The 21,869-nt window shown below is 43.8% G+C and overlaps 3 protein-coding genes and 1 pseudogene across 3 annotated transcripts; 2 read left to right on the top strand and 2 right to left on the bottom strand.

Moving 5' to 3' along the window:
* Positions 1–246: 246 nt before the first annotated feature.
* LOC136453577 (uncharacterized) lies at positions 247–1,837 on the top strand. Its single transcript, XM_066454136.1, has 3 exons — positions 247–639; positions 722–789; positions 1,005–1,837. The coding sequence occupies exons 1-3, from the start codon at positions 283–285 to the stop codon at positions 1,456–1,458; spliced, it is 879 nt and encodes a 292-aa protein (XP_066310233.1). The 5' UTR covers positions 247–282; the 3' UTR covers positions 1,459–1,837.
* Positions 1,838–3,642: 1,805 nt separating this feature from the next.
* On the top strand, positions 3,643–12,999 carry LOC136450757 (RNA polymerase II C-terminal domain phosphatase-like 2). The gene is made up of 16 exons (XM_066451350.1): positions 3,643–4,162; positions 4,616–5,086; positions 5,381–5,591; positions 6,025–6,182; positions 6,266–6,336; positions 6,426–6,531; positions 6,609–6,698; positions 7,005–7,062; positions 8,218–8,348; positions 8,430–8,483; positions 9,080–9,176; positions 10,182–10,390; positions 10,509–10,589; positions 11,019–11,084; positions 12,220–12,293; positions 12,514–12,999. Exons 1-16 carry the CDS (start codon positions 3,806–3,808, stop codon positions 12,524–12,526), a joined length of 2,247 nt encoding a protein of 748 aa, XP_066307447.1. The 5' UTR covers positions 3,643–3,805; the 3' UTR covers positions 12,527–12,999.
* A 193-nt stretch (positions 13,000–13,192) lies between these two features.
* LOC136450762 (uncharacterized) lies at positions 13,193–15,672 on the bottom strand (annotated as a pseudogene).
* A 370-nt stretch (positions 15,673–16,042) lies between these two features.
* On the bottom strand, positions 16,043–21,561 carry LOC136450761 (uncharacterized). The gene is made up of 3 exons (XM_066451353.1): positions 20,930–21,561; positions 17,085–17,373; positions 16,043–16,999 (listed from the first exon to the last, which is right to left on the bottom strand). Exons 1-3 carry the CDS (start codon positions 21,408–21,410, stop codon positions 16,315–16,317), a joined length of 1,455 nt encoding a protein of 484 aa, XP_066307450.1. The 5' UTR covers positions 21,411–21,561; the 3' UTR covers positions 16,043–16,314.
* Between the last annotated feature and the right edge of the window lie 308 nt (positions 21,562–21,869).

Here is a 21,869-nt window from a genome sequence, read left to right as displayed (position 1 = left end):
GAATCGGACGTTTTCGTAGTTGATGGATGAAATTGAGCCCAGTACGATAGTTCAAGGACTGAATCGAACGTTTTCGTAGTTGAGTGACGAAATTGAGTCCAACACGATAGTTTAGGGACGAATTCGGCTATTTTACTTTTTTTTTTTTTCTGAAGTCTCCGAGTCGTTCGGGGCACTAGGAAAGGCATAGCAGCGCTTCCGCGGTTGATTTTTGAGCTGTGGTGCTGGAGAAGTTTGAGCCAAGAACCCGACACCACCAGGACGCCCAAATCGAGAGCTCCCATGCTGTTCTCCCACCACTCCCCAGCTGCTACAAGTCAGCTACTCGCCCCTTCCCGCCGCACGCTCCTATTGCCATTGCCATGCCCGCGAGCCGGCGCGACCCCGGCGGCGGCACCGGCACCGGCGGCCGAGGCTGCGCTCCTACCGGGCGGGCTGCGAGCGGAGTCGCTACCGCGGCACGTGGCTGTGGTGATGGACGGGAACTCGCGGTGGGCACGCGCGCGCGGGCTGCCGTCCGCGGCCGGGCACGAGGCCGGGCGGCGCGCGCTGGAGGAGGTGGTGCGGCTCTCCCGCGCCTGGGGCGTCCGTGCGCTCACCTCCTTCGCCTTCTCCCACGAGAACTGGAGCCGGCCCAAGGTATGCTTCCCACCCCCAGGCGCCGTCGCCTTCTTTGTCATTGTCACCGACGAGCTTGACGGTTCTTTTTGCCAATTCGCAGGTGGAAGTGGAATTCTTGATGGGGCAGTTTGAGCGAGCTATCCGCGAAAGTGTAGCTGAATTTCTGAGGTATGCAGTTGCGCCGTCAGTTAATAGCCTCACACCTGTACTTGCATTCCTGATAAGATGCAGATGCATTCGAACACTCTATGGAGCTGGCAGTAAACCTCACAACTAAAGTTGCTACTGTAGTAGATACGACGGAAGCTTTGTTGTCCTCGATATATTCTGAATTGCTACCCCGTGATGATATCTCAAGAGCTTTTGCGCTTCATATTTTACAGGGAAGGAATTCGGCTACGTGTGATCGGCGACTCCTCAAGACTGCCCGTTTCTCTTCAGAAGACCGCGAGAGAAGCCGAGGAGGCCACACGGAGCAACTCGCAGCTCGACCTGACACTGGCAATCGGCTACAGCGGGCGGAGGGACATAGTGCAAGCATGCCGGAACCTCGCCCAGAAGGTGCACGACAAGCTGCTCAAGCCGGAGGACATCGACGAGTCGCTGTTCGCGGATGAGCTCGAGACGAGCCATGCCAACGAGCTCCCTGATTACCCCGACCTGCTCATCAGAACCAGCGGCGAGCTGCGGCTGAGCAACTTCCTGCTGTGGCAGTCTGCGTACGCGGAGCTCTTCTTCACGGACACGCTGTGGCCCGACTTCGGAGAGGCCGACTACTTCGAGGCACTGGTCTCCTTCCAGAGCAGAGACAGGCGGTTCGGCGTGAGGAAATTGTAGCGCAGAGGCAGGCAGCGCCATGCGGAAGGCGTGCTTGAACTGTCAATAGCAGGTAAGCGTTGGTCAGTGGATGATAATGGTTTGGGGCCCATTGTATTCGCATGATGCGGCTGTGTTTTGTTACAACTCACAAATGGTGCTTGGGGCTCCTGGAGACCAAGATGCGTAGATGGAGTATTAAAGATGGCCGTTTTTTATGGTGGTATGCAGTCAATTAATTCTTGTTACTTGTAAGAGTAGGAAATAAACTCAAGATGGTACTAGAGATCAAGCTGCATCTTTCATTTTGATTGAATAGATTCAATCAGACAGCTGCTGAAGGAGCAGCAACAATAAAAAAATATCCTGTATAAATTGTTTGATTCATGCAAATGGTCCGTTCGTTTCGTTGAAAAAAGCCTGTTCTAGAGAAAAATACTGTTCTGATTGAAAAAAAAATAAGTTGAAAAAACGGATTATAACATAAGCGAATGGGGCCAACATGGTGAGCCAGGGGCTGAGATAACCTGCCAGCCGTGGTGTATGGTTTTTGCTGAAATGTCCTTTGTACGGGCAGTTAGGCAGCTACATATCCGAAAGATTGTTGCAGGTTGCGTTCTCACTCACGACGAGTTACTGTAGAACAGTACTAGCTACAACTGCCAGCAGCGGCTCTTAATGAGAGCTGAACGGACCCATAAGTTCTACGGAGTACAAGGTGGTTCAGCGGGGTGTTTGGTTGTCTCATCGGATGTTTGACGCACGTATGAAGTATTAAATATAGATTATTTATGAAACTAAATGTATAAATTGAGACGGTTTTGCTATACAGATTTTTTAAGCCTAATGAGTTCATGATTTGACAATGTGGTGCTACAGTAAACATATACCAATGATAAATTAATTAGGCTTAATAAATTCGTCTCATGAATTACTGACGGATTCTGTAATTTGTTTTTTTTATTAGTATCCAAACATCTCATACAACACCTCCATGTGACACCTCGTAAACTTGACTCCCTGAATCAAACACCCTCGTGATGTGGCTGATACAGTGCTTACTGTATCGTCAAATTTTCGTTTTATAAAAAAACTCTATATCGTTAATTCTACCCATCGTTAAACTTGTTTGGTTCCCATACAACTATAGTTAATTGCTAAAAATATAGCAAAGACTCTATTTGGATCCTCAGCTAATAGATAGATCAACTAGTATTTTACTTGCCACCCAACTGAAAAAAAAATATTGGCTGATTTCTTTCGACTAACATAGCTAAGCCTGGTTTAGATTGCAAGTTTTTTCACTCTCTCTTCGTCATATCAAATCTTTGGACACATGTATGGAGTATTAAATGTAGATAAAAAAATAACTAATTACACAGTTTGATTGTAAATTACGAGACGAATCTTTTGAGCCTAGTTAGGCCATGATTGGACAATAATCGTCAAATACAAACGAAAGTGCTACAGTTTCAAATACTGATTTCTAATCTTAATCTAAACAAGGCCCTAATGTTAGCTAAGCGAATTCCAACGCAATGAAAACCAGCTAATCATATGGGGTAGTGGGCATGGCCAATGGGGCGGTGGACAGAAGAACACGAGGGACGGGGATATAGTCCACCGTTGACTTTAGTGCTTTGCTGCTATGCTAAGGATAACATATTTCGTCGTCGACGTTATGGCCCTTCGCAATCTTAAATCTCGCAGTCTGTTCGTTTGTTGGTTTCAGTCAGAGCTTATCAATCAGCCAACAGTGTTTTTCTCTCATAACAAACCAGCACCAGTCAAGATTATCAGTCTAGAAACCAACCAACGAATCGACTATTTAATTGATGTCCTCTTCACCCTGGTGGCTAATGTCTTTTTAGCATCAAACCAGAGTACTTGATCCTGTAGCCCGCAGGAGAATTCAGGGCAACCTCGGCTGAAATCAATCTTTGAACGCTTGAACCCACTCTCACTCACGAATCACACGCGACACGCACAGCCATGCCCCAGACGTGCCCACGCGGCGCACCGAGCGACACGGAAAGATAGTCAGAATCACTGTCTCACTGACGCCTCGGCCCCGGTTCGGGACTCGACTTGCGTCTGGTCCGCGCGTCCGCAGCCAGACCGGTGACCGGACCGAACAATCGGAACGGAACCATCCACCCCGGCGCCCGGCCCCAAAGTTCTATATAAACGCAGCCGAGCCCCGCTCCGGCAAGCCCCCTTCGCCGCCCCCTCATTCCCCAAACACCGAAAACCCGCGGCTCCGCGTCTCCGCCGAAGCGGGAGGCGGGCGGGGGCAAGCACCTGCCTCCCACTGTGTGAAATTACACTCCCCCTCCCTCTCTTTTCTCACTCCGATTCCCCACTCGCGATGGCCGCGCCTCGACCCCCGCCGCCGGGGGCCCTTGGAGGCGGGGTCGGTGGCAGTGGTGGCGCCGCCCCCGCCGCCGGGGCGCCCGCCGGAGTCAGCATGCGGATGTTCCACGGCGAGGTGTACCTCGGCGAGATGGAGGTGTTCCCGATGAAGCAGGGGGGCGAGGGGGGCCTCCCGTTCCCGAGCAACGAGATCCGCGTCAGCCACCTGTCGCCGGCGAGCGAGAGGTGCCCGCCCCTCGCCATCCTGCAGACCATCGCGCCCTTCTCCGTGCGATGCAAGCTGCAGACCAAGCTGACGCCTCCCAACCCGAGCCTCCAGCGCTTGTATCTTACTTGTTTCAATGAGTTCAAGGTTTGTCCCCAATTTTTTTTGGACAACCGCGAATATGTGGTCTTGTCTTCATGTGACTGTAGTTTCTATGCTCATTTGAAATCGAAGGAATATACATATTTAAGAGTGTGACCTCTTAGGAATTTCTATTCACTGTATTTGTAATTCGTCGAAGAAGTATCAGGAGTTAGCATTTTGCACATTTCATTCTGGGTCTATCATAGGTGTCTTGGCTTGATGTGCTTATATCATTGCCATATTCATTTGAAGTTGAAACGGAAAACGTAACTTACTGAGGTGGTACTTGTACTTCGTGAGACAAGTTTCATATGCTGAAGCATTTTGTACATTTCATTTCGGGTCTTTCATGGGTTGTAAGTTCCATGTAGTTAGATTCAGGGACTGTTTCTCTTGATAGAACTTTACACAGAACATTAAGATTTGTTTAACACGTTCTCTCATTTGTCTGTGTAGAGCGCTGTGGTAGTAGTTGGGGATGAGGAGCTGCACCTGGTGGCAATGCCGACCAAATCAGGGAAGGTGCCATGCTTTTGGTGCTGCTCAGCACGCTCTGGGCTCTATGCAGCGTCCGTTGGCATGCTCAACTTGCGCTGTCTTGCCATTGTGTTTGATCTTGATGAGACCCTTATTGTTGCTAACACAATGAAGTCCTTCGAGGATCGGATTGAGATGCTTTCCCGCAGAATGGATGTCGAAGATGATCCTATCAGAATAGCAGGGATGTCTGCAGAAATCAAACGGTATATTGAGGACAAAGAGCTCCTCAAAGAATTCATTGACACGGATACAGTTACGGACAATGGCAAAATAGTTGGAACCCAGAAAGAGGAGGTTCAACCTATGTCTGGTGGTCAGGAGCGTGTTCTTCGTCCAGTTATCAGACTGCCTGACAGGAATGCAATTTTGACTCGCATCAATCCAGAGGTATGTTTCAATTAGTAGAATGAATTCCATGATATTGTTGTTGGCTTTTCGTGGGCTGCAATAGAGCCTTGTCTACTTTGGGGACATGATTTATTGACCCTACTAAGCTTTTCGAGATTTAATACAAAACTATTGGACTGAGGCACTCAGCATAAATTCTTTTATATTTGGAAGGTGACAGAATTTTGGATATCTAGAGATTTAATTCTTTCATTTAACTTACTGTTCTGTGATTACTCTACCTTTTTCATGCTTAGTATCATCTTACCCATTTACATGATATATTCTTTTCAGATTCGTGATACCAGTGTTTTCGTAAAGCTAAGGCCTGCTTGGGAAGAATTGAGGAGTTACCTAACTGCAAAAGGACGAAAAAGATTTGAGGTTTATGTATGTACAATGGCTGAGAGAGATTATGCTCTTGAAATGTGGAGACTTCTTGATCCAGAAGGCAACTTAATAAGTCCACAACAGCTCTCAGAACGCGTAAATTGTGTAAAGTCAGGCAAGTGAACTTGTTTCAATTATTGTGCAATGATTTCCTGTATCTGTTATTCTGTTTTGTTTTGTTTATCCCGACAAACTCACCAGCAACACCTTTTTGCCATAAACTTTATATTCCAAATGTTCTTTTTGTTTTTGCTTTTCTTTCCTAATATTACGATGCCCTCCTTTTATTGGAACATCTTGTCATTATGCATACACTTATGAGTAAGGTATTTAGCTCCAGTTTATTTATACAGCATCCTTTGTATTCCTAAATAACTTGTTCCCAGTGAAACTGCTGTAATATATGTAGTAATATATAGGGAAATAGCGTACAGTGTAGTTGGATGGAACAGTGCATTTGGAACCTTCCTATCACTCTGGTTTGATCTTCCTCCAGAATTTTTCTGGGTTAACCATCTATTTCATCCTTTCTCTTTATTGCATGGCAGGTTCCAGAAAGTCCCTGCAGAATGTTTTCCGAGACAGAGGATGCCATCCAAAGATGGCCATGGTAATTGATGACCGACTTAATGTTTGGGATGATAAAGATCAACACAGAGTTCATGTTGTCCCTGCATATACTCCATACTATGCTCCACAGGCAGAGGTACTTATTATTTAATTACTCTGTATTTTGTGTTGAACATATACCCATTGTGGAATGATATGTGTGTTTTCTATAAATTTTAGATGGCCAATGCTGTTCCAGTTCTATGTGTTGCAAGGAATGTTGCTTGCAATGTTCGTGGTGGGTTTTTCAGGTTGGTAAATGTGTGTTATGAAATTTCTGTATTGTAATTATATATTTCTTACTTCTTCAATATTGGGCCTGTTTTTCTTCTTCATGCAGAGAGTTTGATGAGAATCTACTGAGGAAAGTGTTTGAACTATACTATGAAAATGGGTTACTGGATCTTCCATATGCTCCAGATGTTGGTGACTATTTAGTCTGCGAGGTATTAATATTCTGGATATGTTCTCCCTCCAGTTTATTTTTTCTGAAACTTTATGCTACCTTCCGATTTCTCTACAGGATACCAATTTTGTACCAGCCAACAAAGATCAGGCTCCTATACCTGAGGGCATGAGGGGAACTGAAGTAGAGAAGAGATTAAATGGGCAGGTGAATTTTTATATCTTCGTGTTACTTGGATCTAGGATGCAGACTAATAGTGCCCTATTTCCTTTGGAATATATTAGCAAGCACTGTTTAAATGGCAACATATGGTTCATGCAGTCTGCTTTTAGCCATTTATAACTATATGCCTTTTTATTTACTACATTGCTCTTCTTGAGAATGGATCTGCACCTCTACAAAGTTTAGGGCCCCAAGCACTCTAGTCCGTTCACTTGACTAATTGTTGTTATTAATCTCTTAATGTTCAAAATAAACTCAAGAGGATGAGTTTTCAATTATTTTCCTTATCAGTCATATCGGTGGGAGCAAAGGGAAGGACAGAAAATGTCATCCTCAACCCGTTCACCAGGTACCTCTCAATTTCATAAAGTTGGTTAGCTATCTTTTGGTTTCTCTTTCTGGCAATTCCTGCTACCTTTTATGTTAGAGTATATTAGGCATCTCCAGATATATTTATTTTGTCTATTAGCTCAAAAAAATCCATTGATTGGATTCTTGTGTTTATTTGCTAAGAGGATCGGGCCTTTTTTCTGCCATTTTCCTTTATCAAAGAAATGTTACTGTGTTATTCATGGTGAACTTTATCTTGAGCCATTTCGCATGAGAAGAAATTTTCTTGTCTGATGCTTGATAGAACATTGCAATTGGTTCGTATTTACTTAATATTATTAATAGTCTGTTCTCTTTTGTCACTTGGCCATGCTTTGAACATATGAAGGAATTGTGCTGCTCTTTCATTTACCCCCATTACCCCATGATTTGTTATTCATTTTTAAATCAGTACTAAGGCTTTTATCCAAGGTTGTCTGGATCTCAGATCCTATTTTTATTTTCTCACTAGCAAACATACCCATACTTTGCAACCGGATGTTCAGCTTGTTGCATGGTTACCTAGATGACTTGCGGCTTGGAGATTTATTTAGCTATATCACGTCATGTGCTTCAATTCGTCTGGGAATCGAACTCCGTACTATGCCTGGACCCATGTTGATGTAACTCGTATGGGTACGAGATGTTTAGAGATTTATCAATGTCGTGTCATGCGTTCCAAGTTCCAATTTGTTTTGGCATTGGACTTTGCATCATGCCCAAACACTTAACTCATACGGGTATGGGAGAGAGTAGCCGACCATGGAAACATTTCATATTCCAATTCGTTTCAGAATTGGAGCCCATACCGTGCTTGGACACACTACTCTAACTTGTACATGCACGGAAGAGATTTAGTCGATCTGTTCACCATCAGACAGCTGTGAGCAGTGAACGATGAAGAAACCTTTTGCTCTTTAATATTAGGGATAGATATGTAATTACGAGATACCAGATTCTCCAGTCCTGACTTGGTGGACCATATGGCCTTTCTCATTTGAGTCCAGTTATCATATGATCTTAATAATGCCATCCTGAATGCATTTCTGCCTAGGATTCTTATTCCTTTCAACCTTGCATATGCTGTATAAGAATCAAGACCTGGTGGTTTAACTAACTGGAATCTTCGGTCTAGATGACGAGGGAATGCCTATCCGAGGTACTGGAGGAGTTAGGACTATCCAGCCAAATGGGGGATCACTAGCAATAACCCCCTCGGTATATGTCACAGTGTTGCAAGAAATCGGGCGGCTATGTGACTCCAAGGTATTCTAGCATCTTATTGTTTTAGCTTATATTTGTTTTCCTATTTGGCCTTGAAGTAATCCTAAACCCTTTCTCGTACAGGTGGAATTCAGATCTACTGTAAGCAATGGCAAAAGTATGCTATTTTCTGTAGAGGTTAGTATTTTGAATTTGTGACTTATCAGTATTTATAGTATATATTCTCTTGTCAACAATTGTTTCCATTTTGAATTGAAAGAGCTATGTTACCATACCGCCTGAGTGCTCATCAACGACATCTTCATTCTAGAAGTTTTGTTTTGTAGTGATTGGTAAAATATTTCACACTTGACAAAAAGCATGTAGCCTTAGTGTCTACAGCTGCTCTAGATGTAACAAGCCTTGAAAGCAGTAAAGCTGCTATAGGTTAAATTTATGTGGTAGCTTAGTTATGCATTTTTAGGTTTAGAGTAAAATGCACTCAAGGTCCTTAACTTTACCCGGATTTGCACATAGGTACATAAACTCTCAAAGAGAGGATTATAGGTCCTTCAACTTTTTGAGTGCGCTCGATATGCACCTGGTTTTCGCTTGGGGTGAACCACCTAAAAGGTTTAACGACCTAAATCCTCATTTTGAGAGCTTATGGCCTAGGTGAGAATCCAGGAAAAGTTTAAGGTCTCCAGGTGCATTTTACTCTTAGATTTATATAGTGATACTACCAAATTTTTGCTTAATCATTTCACATTCACCTTATCTATTTTGTGTTCCAGGTTCTGTTTAGTAATGAAAAAATTGGAATAGGAATCGGAAAAACAAGAGATGAAGCTCAAGTTCAAGCTGCTGAAAAAGCTCTCCAAAATTTGGAGAGTGAGTATATATCCTCTACATCTTGTGTACACCAGGCTTTGCTATGTACTTAAAAAGTTGTAATAGATACACCTGAGTAACCGAGCATCCTGGAAGCACTAAAATGCTTTCATGTAGTTTTATAGAAAACGTCCTTTTAAGTGTCGGTAAACTATCTGAAGATGATCTGTATATGCTTTACTATCATTGTGTTTTATGTTTTTGGCAGCCTATGATTTTTCATGACTGGTACTGTTTGTCAGACTAGCTGTAGGCACATAACATAAGCTGGTTATATCATGTCTGATTAATGGGCATACAGATCACCTTGTCCACGGAAATGCAAACCAAATATTACAGCTGGGTCCCCATTGCAATGTGAAATTTCTGGTGGCAGTTAGCATCAATAAGAATAGCAGCTGACCGGGAGTGCTTAATAACGCAGTATATTTGAAATAACTCATTCACTAATTTGCATACTTCTCAATACCACTCTGGTGGACGTTCCAGTAATAGATGTTACTCCTATGAATCTGGAAACAGCACTTCATTCAATATCCTCTTAAGAAATTTTATTTGAAAAGTAAAGTAACTTGTGGGTAGGTTTTCTTCACTATTCGCCTAAACGGTTGTTTGGCCTGTTTAAACCCGTTTAAATGCTATGCGGCTGTCCACCATTTCTGTTTAATTGACCGTTATCCTGTTTAAATAGCCGTTTTTCCTGTTAATTGATCGTTTAGCCTGAATAATGACTAAACAATAGGTGACCGACTGTTACCATTTACCGTTTAGGAAAACACTGGTTTCTTAGAAACAGAGGATAACTCTTTTACATCGAAAGAACAATCGATCATTCTTTACTGGGCATGTTTGGGAGTTTTCAGCTTTGCCTTACTATCTGTGTACAAGTTTGTAAATAATAATAAGCTTACTTACCTTTGTGAACTTCTTTCCAAATTTTTCTTGTTTGAGAGCACTTGGCGGCTAGTTTTATGTGCACTAATAACTTAATGGATTAAATTGCAGGCAGTTATTTGTCATCTGTTGCTCCAGTTGCCGGAGTTCCTAAGAAAGATTCAAGGAAGTCCCCGGGGAGTGGTAATGGCTTTCTGGAGGACACTCCTTGTTCAGACAATGATATCTCTATGCGAGAACCTTCTGGAAGTACATTGAAACTGGATGATTCAAATAATATGGATAAGTTGTCGTCTATTATGAGTCTTATTAGAGAACATGTAAGAGACTATGTTGCACTTGCCATTATTTTTGTCCATATACTATTTTGATGCGCTGTACCTTTTTTTCCAAATTTTGTTTCCTTCATTAAATGCTAATTTGCATCTAATATTGTAGTGCTTGGAGGACCAACATGTAGTATTTCGAGATCAAGTCCAGAATTCTAGCCCAGCCAGAAATGAAGAATATCATTTCCAGGTTAGTTACTGTTCATGCTTAATTTTTTCTTAAACCTGATAGTTCTGGCCCTTGTGGCCACCTTATATTGTAATGCATTAAGGTGTTGTAGTTCTAAACTTGAAAACACAGATTTGAGTCGCACCTGTGACTGTTACTGGCTTTTGTCTCTACTGCTTATAAGTGTATGAACAAATATAAGAGCAGCCAGGTTTTGCTAATTGAAAAACAGTTGTTTTGTTTTTCTTCAAAAGATGAAACAACCTAACCATTATTTGGAACTGGCTGGCTACCACCTGTTTTCTTGACTATTGACGGCTGTTCAGAATTTAATATTTGCATTCAAATTTAACTTGCCGGCAGTTTTTAAGAAACTGATCTGATTTTGATGGCTTGGCCCCAGCACCTTTTGCTGGCTTGTTAATCAGCCGCTATATTCTCTTTTTGAAGGTTGAACTAGCAGGATTGATTCTCGGGAGGGGCGTTGGTTCGGACAGAGAAGCTGCGAAGCTTCTGGTACTGTGTTTTCTAGTGCTTCCCTTTTTAAAATCTTGTATATATGCATTCATTGCCACATTAAATTGTTTTTTTGCATCTGGAAGTGCACTAAATTTTATGCAGATGGGATCACAATTCAGAATTGCATTGGTAACCAACCAACAACTATCCGGTCTAGAGGAGATTAGTACACAGGTTTAGGTGAAAGTAGTCTTCTGTTACTGTATGTAAACCGTTATCAAAATGGGGAAACAAAGTTAGATAGAATGGTGAACATATTATGTACCTTTTTTTAGAATTGAAATTCATTTTCACCTAAGTAGTAATGAATTTCAAATTGTTTCCATACTCTACATGCACTTCTGCAGGTAATTGATTACCCAAATCGTTACTAACTGGAAAAGCAAAAATAAATTGAGTGAACTGTCTAACGTGCTGCATTCATTATTCAAAAGAATGTGCTATTTTGTTCTGGCAAAAACTCAGCATGGTACAGTTTTATAGGACTCGAGATCTCAAATTTGATATAGAGTCATGACTTACTTTCATGTTTCTATTGGGAGATGGTTGTCTCTTTACATGTCAAAACAATTAGCCTTGAAAATTTCTCTGCACTAGGTCATTTCTTGGGTGCCCAAACCAAAACTTCAGATGTGGAAAATGGGAACAAATTATGCATATGATTTACAAAGAAACAAACTATACCTGCAGAGCAGCAATGGAAAGATTTCTTTCATCAGCGCTTGTATCTTTGGAAACAAATTACTGCAGCATGGTTTAAACAGTAACCGTTTCAACTGAAAATTTAATCAAAATAAGAAATCTCATTTGAGCAGTTTGTTCAGGGTTTATGCCATGCCAGTTACCAGTCAAATTGGCTACTTGACCCATAGTGGAATGTATAGTCTTGCGGGACACCTACCTTCAAACGATGATGCATGCTATATGTGTTTCTTTCCTCTGAAAAATATAGTATTCGTTAATTTACTATGTAGCTAGGATCGTGACAAATGTAATTACCCTTAAATACACAAATAATTGTTGGCATAATTACATGGTGATATGTCACTTTGTTGTGGAAGGCTGACGTGTATCAAGCACTATATTTTACTTTTGTACTCAGTTATTCTTGTCCCACCTCTTTTGGTTGCAGGCTGCAGAGGAGGCACTGAAGACCTTAAAATCAACCACTGACCCACAAATTAGGAAGTATCTGAGACCTGTAAGGTAATAATTTGACTGTTCCACTTTTTTGCTTTTAGGATGTTTTCGCTCTTCAGTTTATTTTGTAACTTCTGTATAGTACAGAATAGCTTGAATCTGTTTATTATTGTGGTGTATTTTGTATCCTTCGTAGATAATCGTCATCTTTGGACATTTTGGGTGGAATATTAAATGTTTGTCGTGTGGTCGGTCTTACGGTTTCCTTTTGTCCTGTCTATTTCAGATGCAATGGCTGATTTCCTTCAACGCTCTGAGCTCCACAACCAAATGAGCTTAATATTCAAGAAGGATGGAATGTGAGGGCAACAGCTCATTTCACCGTTACAGATGTCATTGATTTCGCAGAAGTGCATCACCCTTTCTGTGAGTATGGTTGGCATCTCACCTCGAGCACATGATGTGTGTCAAACTGTAAGCACATGTCTTGTTCTGGAAAGCCTGGCTTTGAAGGACCACATAGAGAGCGGACATGGTGCTTTATGGATTCTTTTGACCATCTTCATCAAAGAATCTTCCCATGTACAACTTGTTCCCATACAAGTATAGATGTTCTGTCTTGTTTAGGATAGTGCGTAGTTGGCTGTAAACAAGTAGGAGAGTAGATGTGGATCTAAAATTCTAAACTGTTCTGAAGGGTGTGGTGACTCATTAACAGTTATGGATCGTTAAAAATGGAATGCTTGTACCAGTTGTCATGTTTACATGTCTATTATAAATAGTGCTAAATCCTTTACAAACTTATTTCAACCATGAATACATTCGAGTGCTAATATTTGTTGAGTTATACACTCTCATCTATTCCTCTTTTGGAGTTACCACCACAGATTCAACTTCTCATGGAACTGAGATTTGCCATATTGTACAGATGGAGTCTGCCTTAACAACAAGCGGATAAGAAGTGGATGATTCTCACCTTATTAGTCACTATTTCTAAACTGAACATACTTGCAGTACTAGTTACTTATCTCCTAGTAATTGCTATATGCAACACAGTGCAGGGGAAGACGGCTGATGTTTGCTGCTGTTACTGGAGTTTCAGTTACAATCCTCAGCGCTGACGTTTCTTTCAGCGTAGAAAAGTGAGTTGAAGGCATTGGTGATCCTTCAAAACAGCAGGTTTGCAACATACACACAACGGTAGCTGAAGCTGAATACCATGTTCTTGTTGTGCCCATCTGGAAACCGAGGATCCGGAGCAGCTGCTGCATGGCTTTCCCGGCCCAGGCCAAGTCGTTCTCAAATATACTTGTCGGCCTATTCGGCAGCAGATCACCTCCCTGATACAAGGTAGTGTCATCGTTGTCGTTGCCATTGCCAGCATAATCATCCGGCAGAAGGGGTGCCGTTTTGTTTTCCGGGGACCTCTTCAAGAATCGTCTGGTGTTTGTCCACCATCAGCTGATTCAGTAAAGAGAAGAATTGTCAGGTATATGCTTCTATACGAAACAAGATGTGATGCGTGGTTGTGGTTACCTGTGGTTGGTCCGTTCCATTTGCTGCTACCATTTCCCCCTGCAGAGGAGCATCTGCAACCACCGCAGCCGACCTGTCGGTCTCCAGATTCTGATGCTTTTGGGGATTATCTGCCGTATCTGCCGGCATTGCGCCATTTGTTCCTGCAAGATCCTCTGAAAACATCACATCTTCTTCCCCGATGGAGAGCTCTTCCTCCTCTGATACTTTCTGTTTGTTGCCGTGATCCCAGTCTTCGTGGACAACCATGGTGTTTGGGGTTTCAGTAATTTGCAGAGTTCTGTTAGTGCCATGTTGCCAACGGACATGCCCCGAGGCATCTCGCAGCAGGAACTTGAACTCGATCGACCTGTTCGCCGGCAAATCCTGGTCAGACAAACGATCGAGTCAGACTCACATGGCCCAGGGTCGCTGAAGGAACGCACTTACGCACGTGACCGGAGAGCTCACCGTGTTCGCCGTCCAGACGTGGCCTTCTGACCAAACCAAGTCGCCTTAGCCGGATCCCAAAGTCCGAGCGCCGCGTCGTCGCCGACGACGAGGAACTGCTGGCCAAAGGCGCACTGCTTCCTCAGCACGAACTTGACGCGCACTGTCCTGGCCTCAGGAACTGGCAAGGTCAGATTCACGAGACGTGCCAACGTTAGTTTAGTGTTTTTTTGTCGTCCGTATAAACCACACCACTGACATGAACCTCTTGTTCTTAAACGGCTATTCGCACGACGACTGGGAGTAGAGCTCATACCGTCAGCAGCAGCAGCAGCGGGAGGCAAGAGGTTTTCGGCAGAAACAAGGGAGTCCAGATCATCATCCTCACCCACCTGCACCAAAATCAATGGACTTCATATAGTTGTGTGAATGTGTGATCGCGAATTCGCGATCGAAGCTTGTGGTGACAAGCCAACGACATACAGCAAGACAACATCGGATTACCTCCAGCGCCACGGCCTCCTCGCCCAGGGATTGCGCCGGGAGTGGCTCCCCGACCCCGAGCGACGCGACGAGCAGCCTTCTTCGAGCGGCGAACGGGGCGGGGCCGACGGCAACGCCGTGTTCCCACGCCCGCGTGCGCGCCCTGCTGCCTGGACGGGCCCGCGCGGCACGCCACGCCCGCGACTTCCATCGGTTTCGAGCTCGGCGGATGCATGGTGGTGGTGGCGGCCAGCCTACGCGGAAAGAGGCGGCGTGCCGTGCCGGGTCGTCGTCAGCTGCGCAGTGCCAGTGCGCCTCCGCAACGCAAGCGGGCTGCGGGCGGCCACTGCGCTTTGGCCACTTCTGGAGTGGCTTTTACGTGTGTGGCAGTGGCACGCGGATCGCGGGGTGTCTGTCAGGCTGTGTGGTCGTGGTGACTGGCAGTTAGCTCAGCAGCACGGCGGTGCCCACCAGCTACGGACGGTCCTAGCTTCCTGTCCCAGACGAAACGAAAGCGATACGTTGCTACTAATTGCTGGTGGTGGGAAAGATGGATGTGGGACAGGCGGCCCACGTGTCCAACCAGATGTCGACGTGCCAGTTCAGATGAGTTTACATGGTTTTGCTGTTTTGCAGCATGATTTTAAAGACTCATAAACTGAACCAGTTGCTTACATTATTAGCGAGAAGAACATGGTTAGTGCCTGCGTTATAAAAAAAACGTGTAATGTATAAGGTGGTGTTGATTGTTCGGCCGACAAAATATCGTTTTTTAATGGAAATTGATTGAACTACGAAAATGAAACGATAGAAAAAGCATATGGAGATGATTAATGATCAGTCTGCTGATATTGACCAGGTATGCAAATCAATCCTTATGTATATATGTATTCTGACATGAGAAATAAAAACATATATTGCTCTTTTCATCATTCTCTTAACCGAATCCAGCCTGATGAATCATGAGGTGAGAATGGTTCTCTTTAACAGGATGTTTAACTCTCTTTTGTTTTTTTGTATGGAGTACACAATTTTCATTGTCTTGCTACCTCCCGATGCAGTACCTACCCAAATATTCTTGGCATTCATGAATAAATGTATGCGGATTTTGACCGAGTACCTGGATTACATGAATTCTTGAGTTACATGACTGAGTGACCAGATGGCTGTGACTTGAGTGATCATGTCATATGTGACTGGGGGATCGAGTGATTGAGTGCCCTACTAAGGCCCATCGTGCAGTAGCCCCAAGGTCCATGTAGGATCGGATATGCTCTGCAGTTGTCACCGTGGCTTACACAAGCTACGTATGCTTAGAGAGTTCTCAAACTCTATCATCAAGCTATTTGGATATTTGATAACACTAATTTCAAACTTTGTACACAAATTATTACTAATTTCTAACCTTTGGAAGAAAATGTTGGGTCTACGTCCCTTTACAAGATCCGCTCCTGAGGATGACAAAAACCAATCATAACTTAACAACATGCAGGAACACAGTTACCATGGTTTAGGGACACAATGCACGATCTTTAAAAATTAAAAGCTGCAGATATTCTCAACTCCAGCTTGACTAAGGTTTTCCTTTCCTGACCAACGAAGACAAAATGACGTCACTCAACAGCTTCATCAAGATGATTTAATAACCATCTTCGTTCCTAGCACGTGGAGCAGCACGTCGGTCACCTCGACCCTCACCAGGGTACGGGCCACTGCCTGATCTGTAAACATGCCCACGCCCACGGCCAGCCTGCATACCATTGGGTCTCCCTCGGCTGGCATATAGATCAGCAGCATAGTCGTCAGGCCGACCTCTGCCGGTGAAGGAACTCTTCATAGGCCTGTTCCGTGGAGGAGAGCGGCTTCTGTCACGCAGATCATTTCCCCAGTTACCACGAGGAGATCCTGAGTGACGCCGACTCCTGTCAAGATAACCATCATGTGGGCGCTCCCTCTGAATGTAGTCATCAGCTGCAGACCACTCAAATTTCACACGGTCCCTTGGGTCGCGCTCACCACGGAAGCCCATTCTTTCCTTAGGTGATGGATCTGTAAACCGTCCTGCACGTTCTGGAGGGGATCGAGCTGCATATGCCCTAGGATCACTTGCTCCCCAACCATGAGGTGGTGATCTGTACCTGGTCATCTCTTTTGCAGGGGCACGATCACCAGGTGGACCAACCATCCTTGGAGGCCCTCGTGGAGGGCTGGGGTAACTCCTGAAGGGGGGACTGCGCCTAGGCTCATATGCTTCACGTGCTGAATAGCGGAACTTGTTGCAGTTGTTGCAGTGAGTGCGCCGAGCAAAATTGAGATTTCCACAGCTGACACAGAATGCAAGAAGAAAATCAGAAAACCAAGATTTAAGTAACTAATAAAGCATACTTGACAGGCTACAAAGCAACTTACTTAGGGTTCTGGCATATCCAATCACCTTCTCTTGGCGACAGATTTGGGTCATTTCGGTGAACATATTGCCCATCAATATTAATGAAATCCTTTCCATGTGGAGCACCGTAGCCTCTCCCATATGATCGACCTCCTCTTGCATATGGTGGAGAACCCTCTCGGAACCTTGCACCTCCTCTACCACCCCCTTGATATCCATGGGTGTAACGTGGACCAACATCATCATCAAATTTGCTGGCTTCTGCTCTGCGTGGGCGTGGTGGCGAAGGGCCTGCATGCATCCCATATCCTGAAAAGCAAGTATAAAAAAATTCCAAATAAGCACTAAAAGATAAAGTCAACTAACGTTTAGCAAGAAATGCTTACACCAGCCACGTGGAACTGAAACAGGCAACCACTTCATGAGAACTACTTTCAAAAGAGCTACTCTTCATATGCTGAACGAAGTTATAATTGCAAAGGCCCACAATTTCTGAGAAGGAAATACCATTGTCACTGCAGCACAACTGAATGAAACTAGCAGCCTTCTGGTGATTCACAATGTAGTTAGTAGCTACGTGTCCAAAGAGGGGAGTTGATGTTGCTAAGAAAATCTTAGTTCCTCTAGCCAATATAGGATCCCGTTTCCATTTGCAAGTTAAACAAATATTTGACAGGTCAATAACTATGTGACATATAGACCACTGCAACAGCTTCTTGATGGCATCTCAAATATTAGAATCAAGCAGGTCGCTCCAGTGACCAAATACTTCTCCCTCCGCATGATTGCACAAGATTAAGCAAGCATCAAGTATCACGAAGCTAATCCCCATTGGGACCTACTCAAAGAATTCCGACTTGAACAGGGAAAAGGTCAAGCACCAGGTATGCTATGTCACTGTGAATGCTACAAAGTGGTGTTCCATAGCAATCACCTTGGTTCTGTTTCTCAACCTAGAATCAAGCAGGTCGCTCCAATGACCAAATACTTCTCCCTCCACATGATTGCACAAGATTAAGCAAGCATCAAGTATCATGAAGCTAATCCGACTGGGACCTACTCAAAGAATTCCAACTTGAACAGGGAAAAGGTCAAGCACCAGGCATGCTATATCACTGTGAATGCTACAAAGTGGTGTTCCATACCAATCACCTTGGTTCTGTTTCTCAACCGTAAAAGCAACTTCAGCTTACAAGCATACTAAGTAGTTGTTGGAATGTCCCACACTGCACAAGAGACAGCTCCAAGATCAATGCTATATGAACATCCCTTGAGGCTTCAAACATGGAGATGTGAATGTGCCCAGCAATTCACTTGCAAACAAGCCTCTAGAGCAGCCAGTTACTTCTTCTCCCAACATCATTGTCCCAGTCTCTGAAGCCTCTAACAAGTTGCTCAAAAGACCGGCAAACAAAATGGCATAATCCTATGTCTAAAAATATACCTGATGACTTGGCTCATTGTGCAGAAAACACAAATTACCAAAAAGAACTCAAAAGGGTGGGTTCATTTTTGAATTCATATTATATAAATGTCTATTATCCAAGTTCCATATTAACGTCATCAAACTCACGATTTATAGTTCACATAAGCACTTCCACGGCTTCCTGAATTCTGCCCTGATCTCCAAAACTCAACAGTTGAAATATTGATAACAGTAAGGACCAACTGATGATGTTCTCCTCAAGTTTCTACATATCCATGCCCAAAGCTAATTCCACTCATTATGTTGCTAGGCATTGCCTAAACACTAGCATACCCAAGTTGTGTTAATACAATGACCTCAAGTCCATCTCGTTCCTTCATTCCATGTTATCTCAATTCTCAAAACTTCTAACCTTTTCAGAGCACAACATACTGCACATGCACATATGTCTGCCTTTTCACAAAATGTGTCAGCAAGGCAGAATACTTCCACATCACTATGCTGGCAAATTTAATCAAATCATCAGGCAGCACAATACCAAAGCATCAACAATAATGTCCATCTTGAAAAGGAATGGCATCCAAGCAACTCAAGTTGGAAAGTGTTCCAGTAGAACAGCAAACTCCATACTTCATTTGATATTTTACTGGAGCTTGCAATGCTTGGCCATTACACTGGACATCCAAGCCAGCAAAGTATTAGAAGATATTTACAATTTTTCAAGCATATCAGGTGGTTTCAGACATTCACACTGTGTGAAACGTTTTCCTAGAATTATGGTTCTTTAACAATAATATATTAGCTTATATGAAATAAACCATTTAGCAGTTAGATAGCTGGCAGGATACTGCTAGAACTCGAGAGACATAATGTGTAACATGATGAAATCATGGTACAAGGCATCTTATATTTGGTAAATGTAGGAAGCTGGAAAGTTAAGGATGAACTGAACTAGTAATTAGTAATATAATGTCAACTATCCATGAAATTATCATGATGGTAACACAATACTAATATACTATTAAATTATACAGGTCTTAACTGTATTCCATCACAGTTCCTCAAATGCTAGATCTTGCGTACGCACTTCCAAGATAATGAGCAGTCTATTCATGCATACTATACTTCAAAGATGATGAGCAGTCCGTTTAGTGAACAGTTCAAACGGAAAAAAAAACACAGTTCTACATTTACAATAAAATAAAATCAAACAGAAGAGAGAAACAGGTAAAACAATTTACTCGTGGGTTCACTGCTTGAGTGATGCAAATTGCACAACACATTAGCACCTAAGATATGAGGAATCATGCATAATACAAGGACAACAACATATCATGCAAGCAAAGCTTGTTGAAACAAGCTTGGATATCATTAATATGAAACATGAAGCCAGCTACATGATACATGTCTTCCATGGCTTCTTGTAAATGAATCATGCAATAATCCAGAAAGGGGAAAACACATCTAAGAGTCATGGTAATTTGATATTAAATCTAGCAAGCAACATGAACCACAAATATCGTTCTGAGTTTTAGACCAATATTAAAGATTACTCAGATAGCATTTGCTAGCTGCTTCAACCCATTAGAAACAACAGAAGTACTTACAACAACAACCTCAAACATATAAAAATTGGTCAGCGAAACTATGTCATATCTGTTCTCTTTTGCTCCTGGTCCAAGCAGTTGATCTTTTCAAACTTCAGCTACTAAATACTAATGCACACAAAAGTATTTATATTCGTCCCATACAATATTAGTACATTCCGACAGACAAAAACTTTTCATGTCATTAGATTTCCAATATGTGATACCAAGAACAAGTAACAGCCAGTGTTGTTTGTAAACTTTGCAATCAAAATGACAGTTGAAGTACTGGAACCAAAATCATCTCTAGACAAAAACATATATGTGAGCAACTACATAACTTTAATCCTCTACACCACTATTGCACAACTTTCACTCGATGAAATCTGAACATAATACAGAAGCCCTAAAAGAATAAAAAGGTGCTGCTATTGAAACAGCCATGTGGATAGCAATTTAAATGCGTGTGTTGCATAGCCTAAAACAAGTAACACTTCATCCACATATATTGCCACACAACTATGTCAGTATGCCTAATCACATAACTTCCAATCAATATCACGACAAGGAATACAACCGTACATTTAGTCGCAATAAAGAAGATCCATCCTTCAAAAACGATAAAAAAAAAAAGAGAAGTATATCCTTCAAGGTAAGGAATCATCAGCATCGAACAGAATGCGTATTAATCAGAATCAAATAAAAATAAAGTAAAGTAAATACTGGTGTGCGAATCCAGCAATATAGTACAAACGGAAAAGTACAAATCGACTAAATTGGTTCGAACTTCCCATATAATTTATAAAGAGACATTATACAAGAAAATAGAAAGATTGGAGGGTTTCCAACAAACCTTGCTGCTCATCGTGGAAGCGAGGATGCCGCGGTGGCTGGAACCGGGGCGGTGGAGTGAAGCGTCGGCGCTGGGGCGGCGGGCTCCCAGGACGCCGCCTCTCCGGCGGCGGCGGCGGCTGAGGCGACCGGCGCCTCTCCCAACCACGGGGATGCGGCGGTGAGAAGTCCCGCCGTCGCCGCAGGGGCGAGGCCCCGCGGCCTCGGTGTCCGACGGCGCTGGGAGAGGGCGAGCGGGCGGAGGGTGAGGGCGGGGAGGATCCACCGCCGTTCTCCTGCGGCGGCGGCAGCGGCCTGACGACGAGGCTGCTGAGCGGGGCACGCGCGCGCTGCGGCGGGGCAGGCGAGGGCGAGGGCGAGGGCGATGAGGCGGGGGCGGGGGCGGGCTCGGGCTCTGGCGTTCTTCGAGGCGGCGTGATGTCCTCGTACTCGTCCTTGTCATCGTCGTCTTCGACGTCGTCGCCCCTGCCGCGCGGCCTCATCTTGCTGCGGGTGGAGGTGCTGCGGCGGCGGCGGCGTAGTGCGTCCTAGGGTTTGGGGTTGGGGTACGGTGAGATGGGGGAGGGAGAGAGGATTGCGCGTTGCGGCTTCACCAAACAACGTTACAGCAAGGCCCCAAGGCCCCAAGTCTAGTCAAGCCGCGGTTTCGGAGGCTATCCAACGCGGTTTTGAAGTCCGGCTGGAGTCCGCCGTTTACTGCTCGGGGCCTCGGGTGTCTGGTGAGAAGGAAAAGAATTCGTCACTTCGAGATTGATTAGTTGCTTGCATTGTGCTATGGATTAGGATATTAGTAATATACAGGGATTGATTAGTTGTTTGTATTATATTTTAAATTAGGTTACTACTAATGCATTTTTTTCTCACGCCAACGCCTTCTTCTCCAACGCCCCTCCTCATCTCTGACAAAATCCTAGCGCGTCTATGGCGGTCTTCCCCTCCCC

Source organism: Miscanthus floridulus, chromosome 5 (genome assembly GCF_019320115.1).
Source record: "Miscanthus floridulus cultivar M001 chromosome 5, ASM1932011v1, whole genome shotgun sequence".
NCBI lineage: Eukaryota > Viridiplantae > Streptophyta > Magnoliopsida > Poales > Poaceae > Miscanthus > Miscanthus floridulus.
The sequence above is the reverse complement of the archived record's forward strand: the minus strand, read 5'-3'. Positions and strand labels throughout refer to the sequence as shown.

Coding starts and splice junctions, on each gene's coding strand:
- LOC136450757 (XM_066451350.1), top strand. CDS start 3,806: ATGGCCGCGCCTCGACCCCCGCCGCCGGGGGCCCTTGGAGGCGGGGTC. Junction 6,337..6,425: donor GTTCGTGGTGGGTTTTTCAG/GTTGGTAAATGT, acceptor TTCTTCATGCAG/AGAGTTTGATGAGAATCTAC. Junction 8,349..8,429: donor GGCGGCTATGTGACTCCAAG/GTATTCTAGCAT, acceptor TTTCTCGTACAG/GTGGAATTCAGATCTACTGT.
- LOC136450761 (XM_066451353.1), bottom strand. CDS start 21,410: ATGAGGCCGCGCGGCAGGGGCGACGACGTCGAAGACGACGATGACAAG. Junction 17,374..20,929: donor CTTCCACGATGAGCAGCAAG/GTTTGTTGGAAA, acceptor CTTGCTTTTCAG/GATATGGGATGCATGCAGGC. Junction 17,000..17,084: donor TGGATATGCCAGAACCCTAA/GTAAGTTGCTTT, acceptor ATTCTGTGTCAG/CTGTGGAAATCTCAATTTTG.
- LOC136453577 (XM_066454136.1), top strand. CDS start 283: ATGCTGTTCTCCCACCACTCCCCAGCTGCTACAAGTCAGCTACTCGCC. Junction 640..721: donor AGAACTGGAGCCGGCCCAAG/GTATGCTTCCCA, acceptor GCCAATTCGCAG/GTGGAAGTGGAATTCTTGAT. Junction 790..1,004: donor AGTGTAGCTGAATTTCTGAG/GTATGCAGTTGC, acceptor CATATTTTACAG/GGAAGGAATTCGGCTACGTG.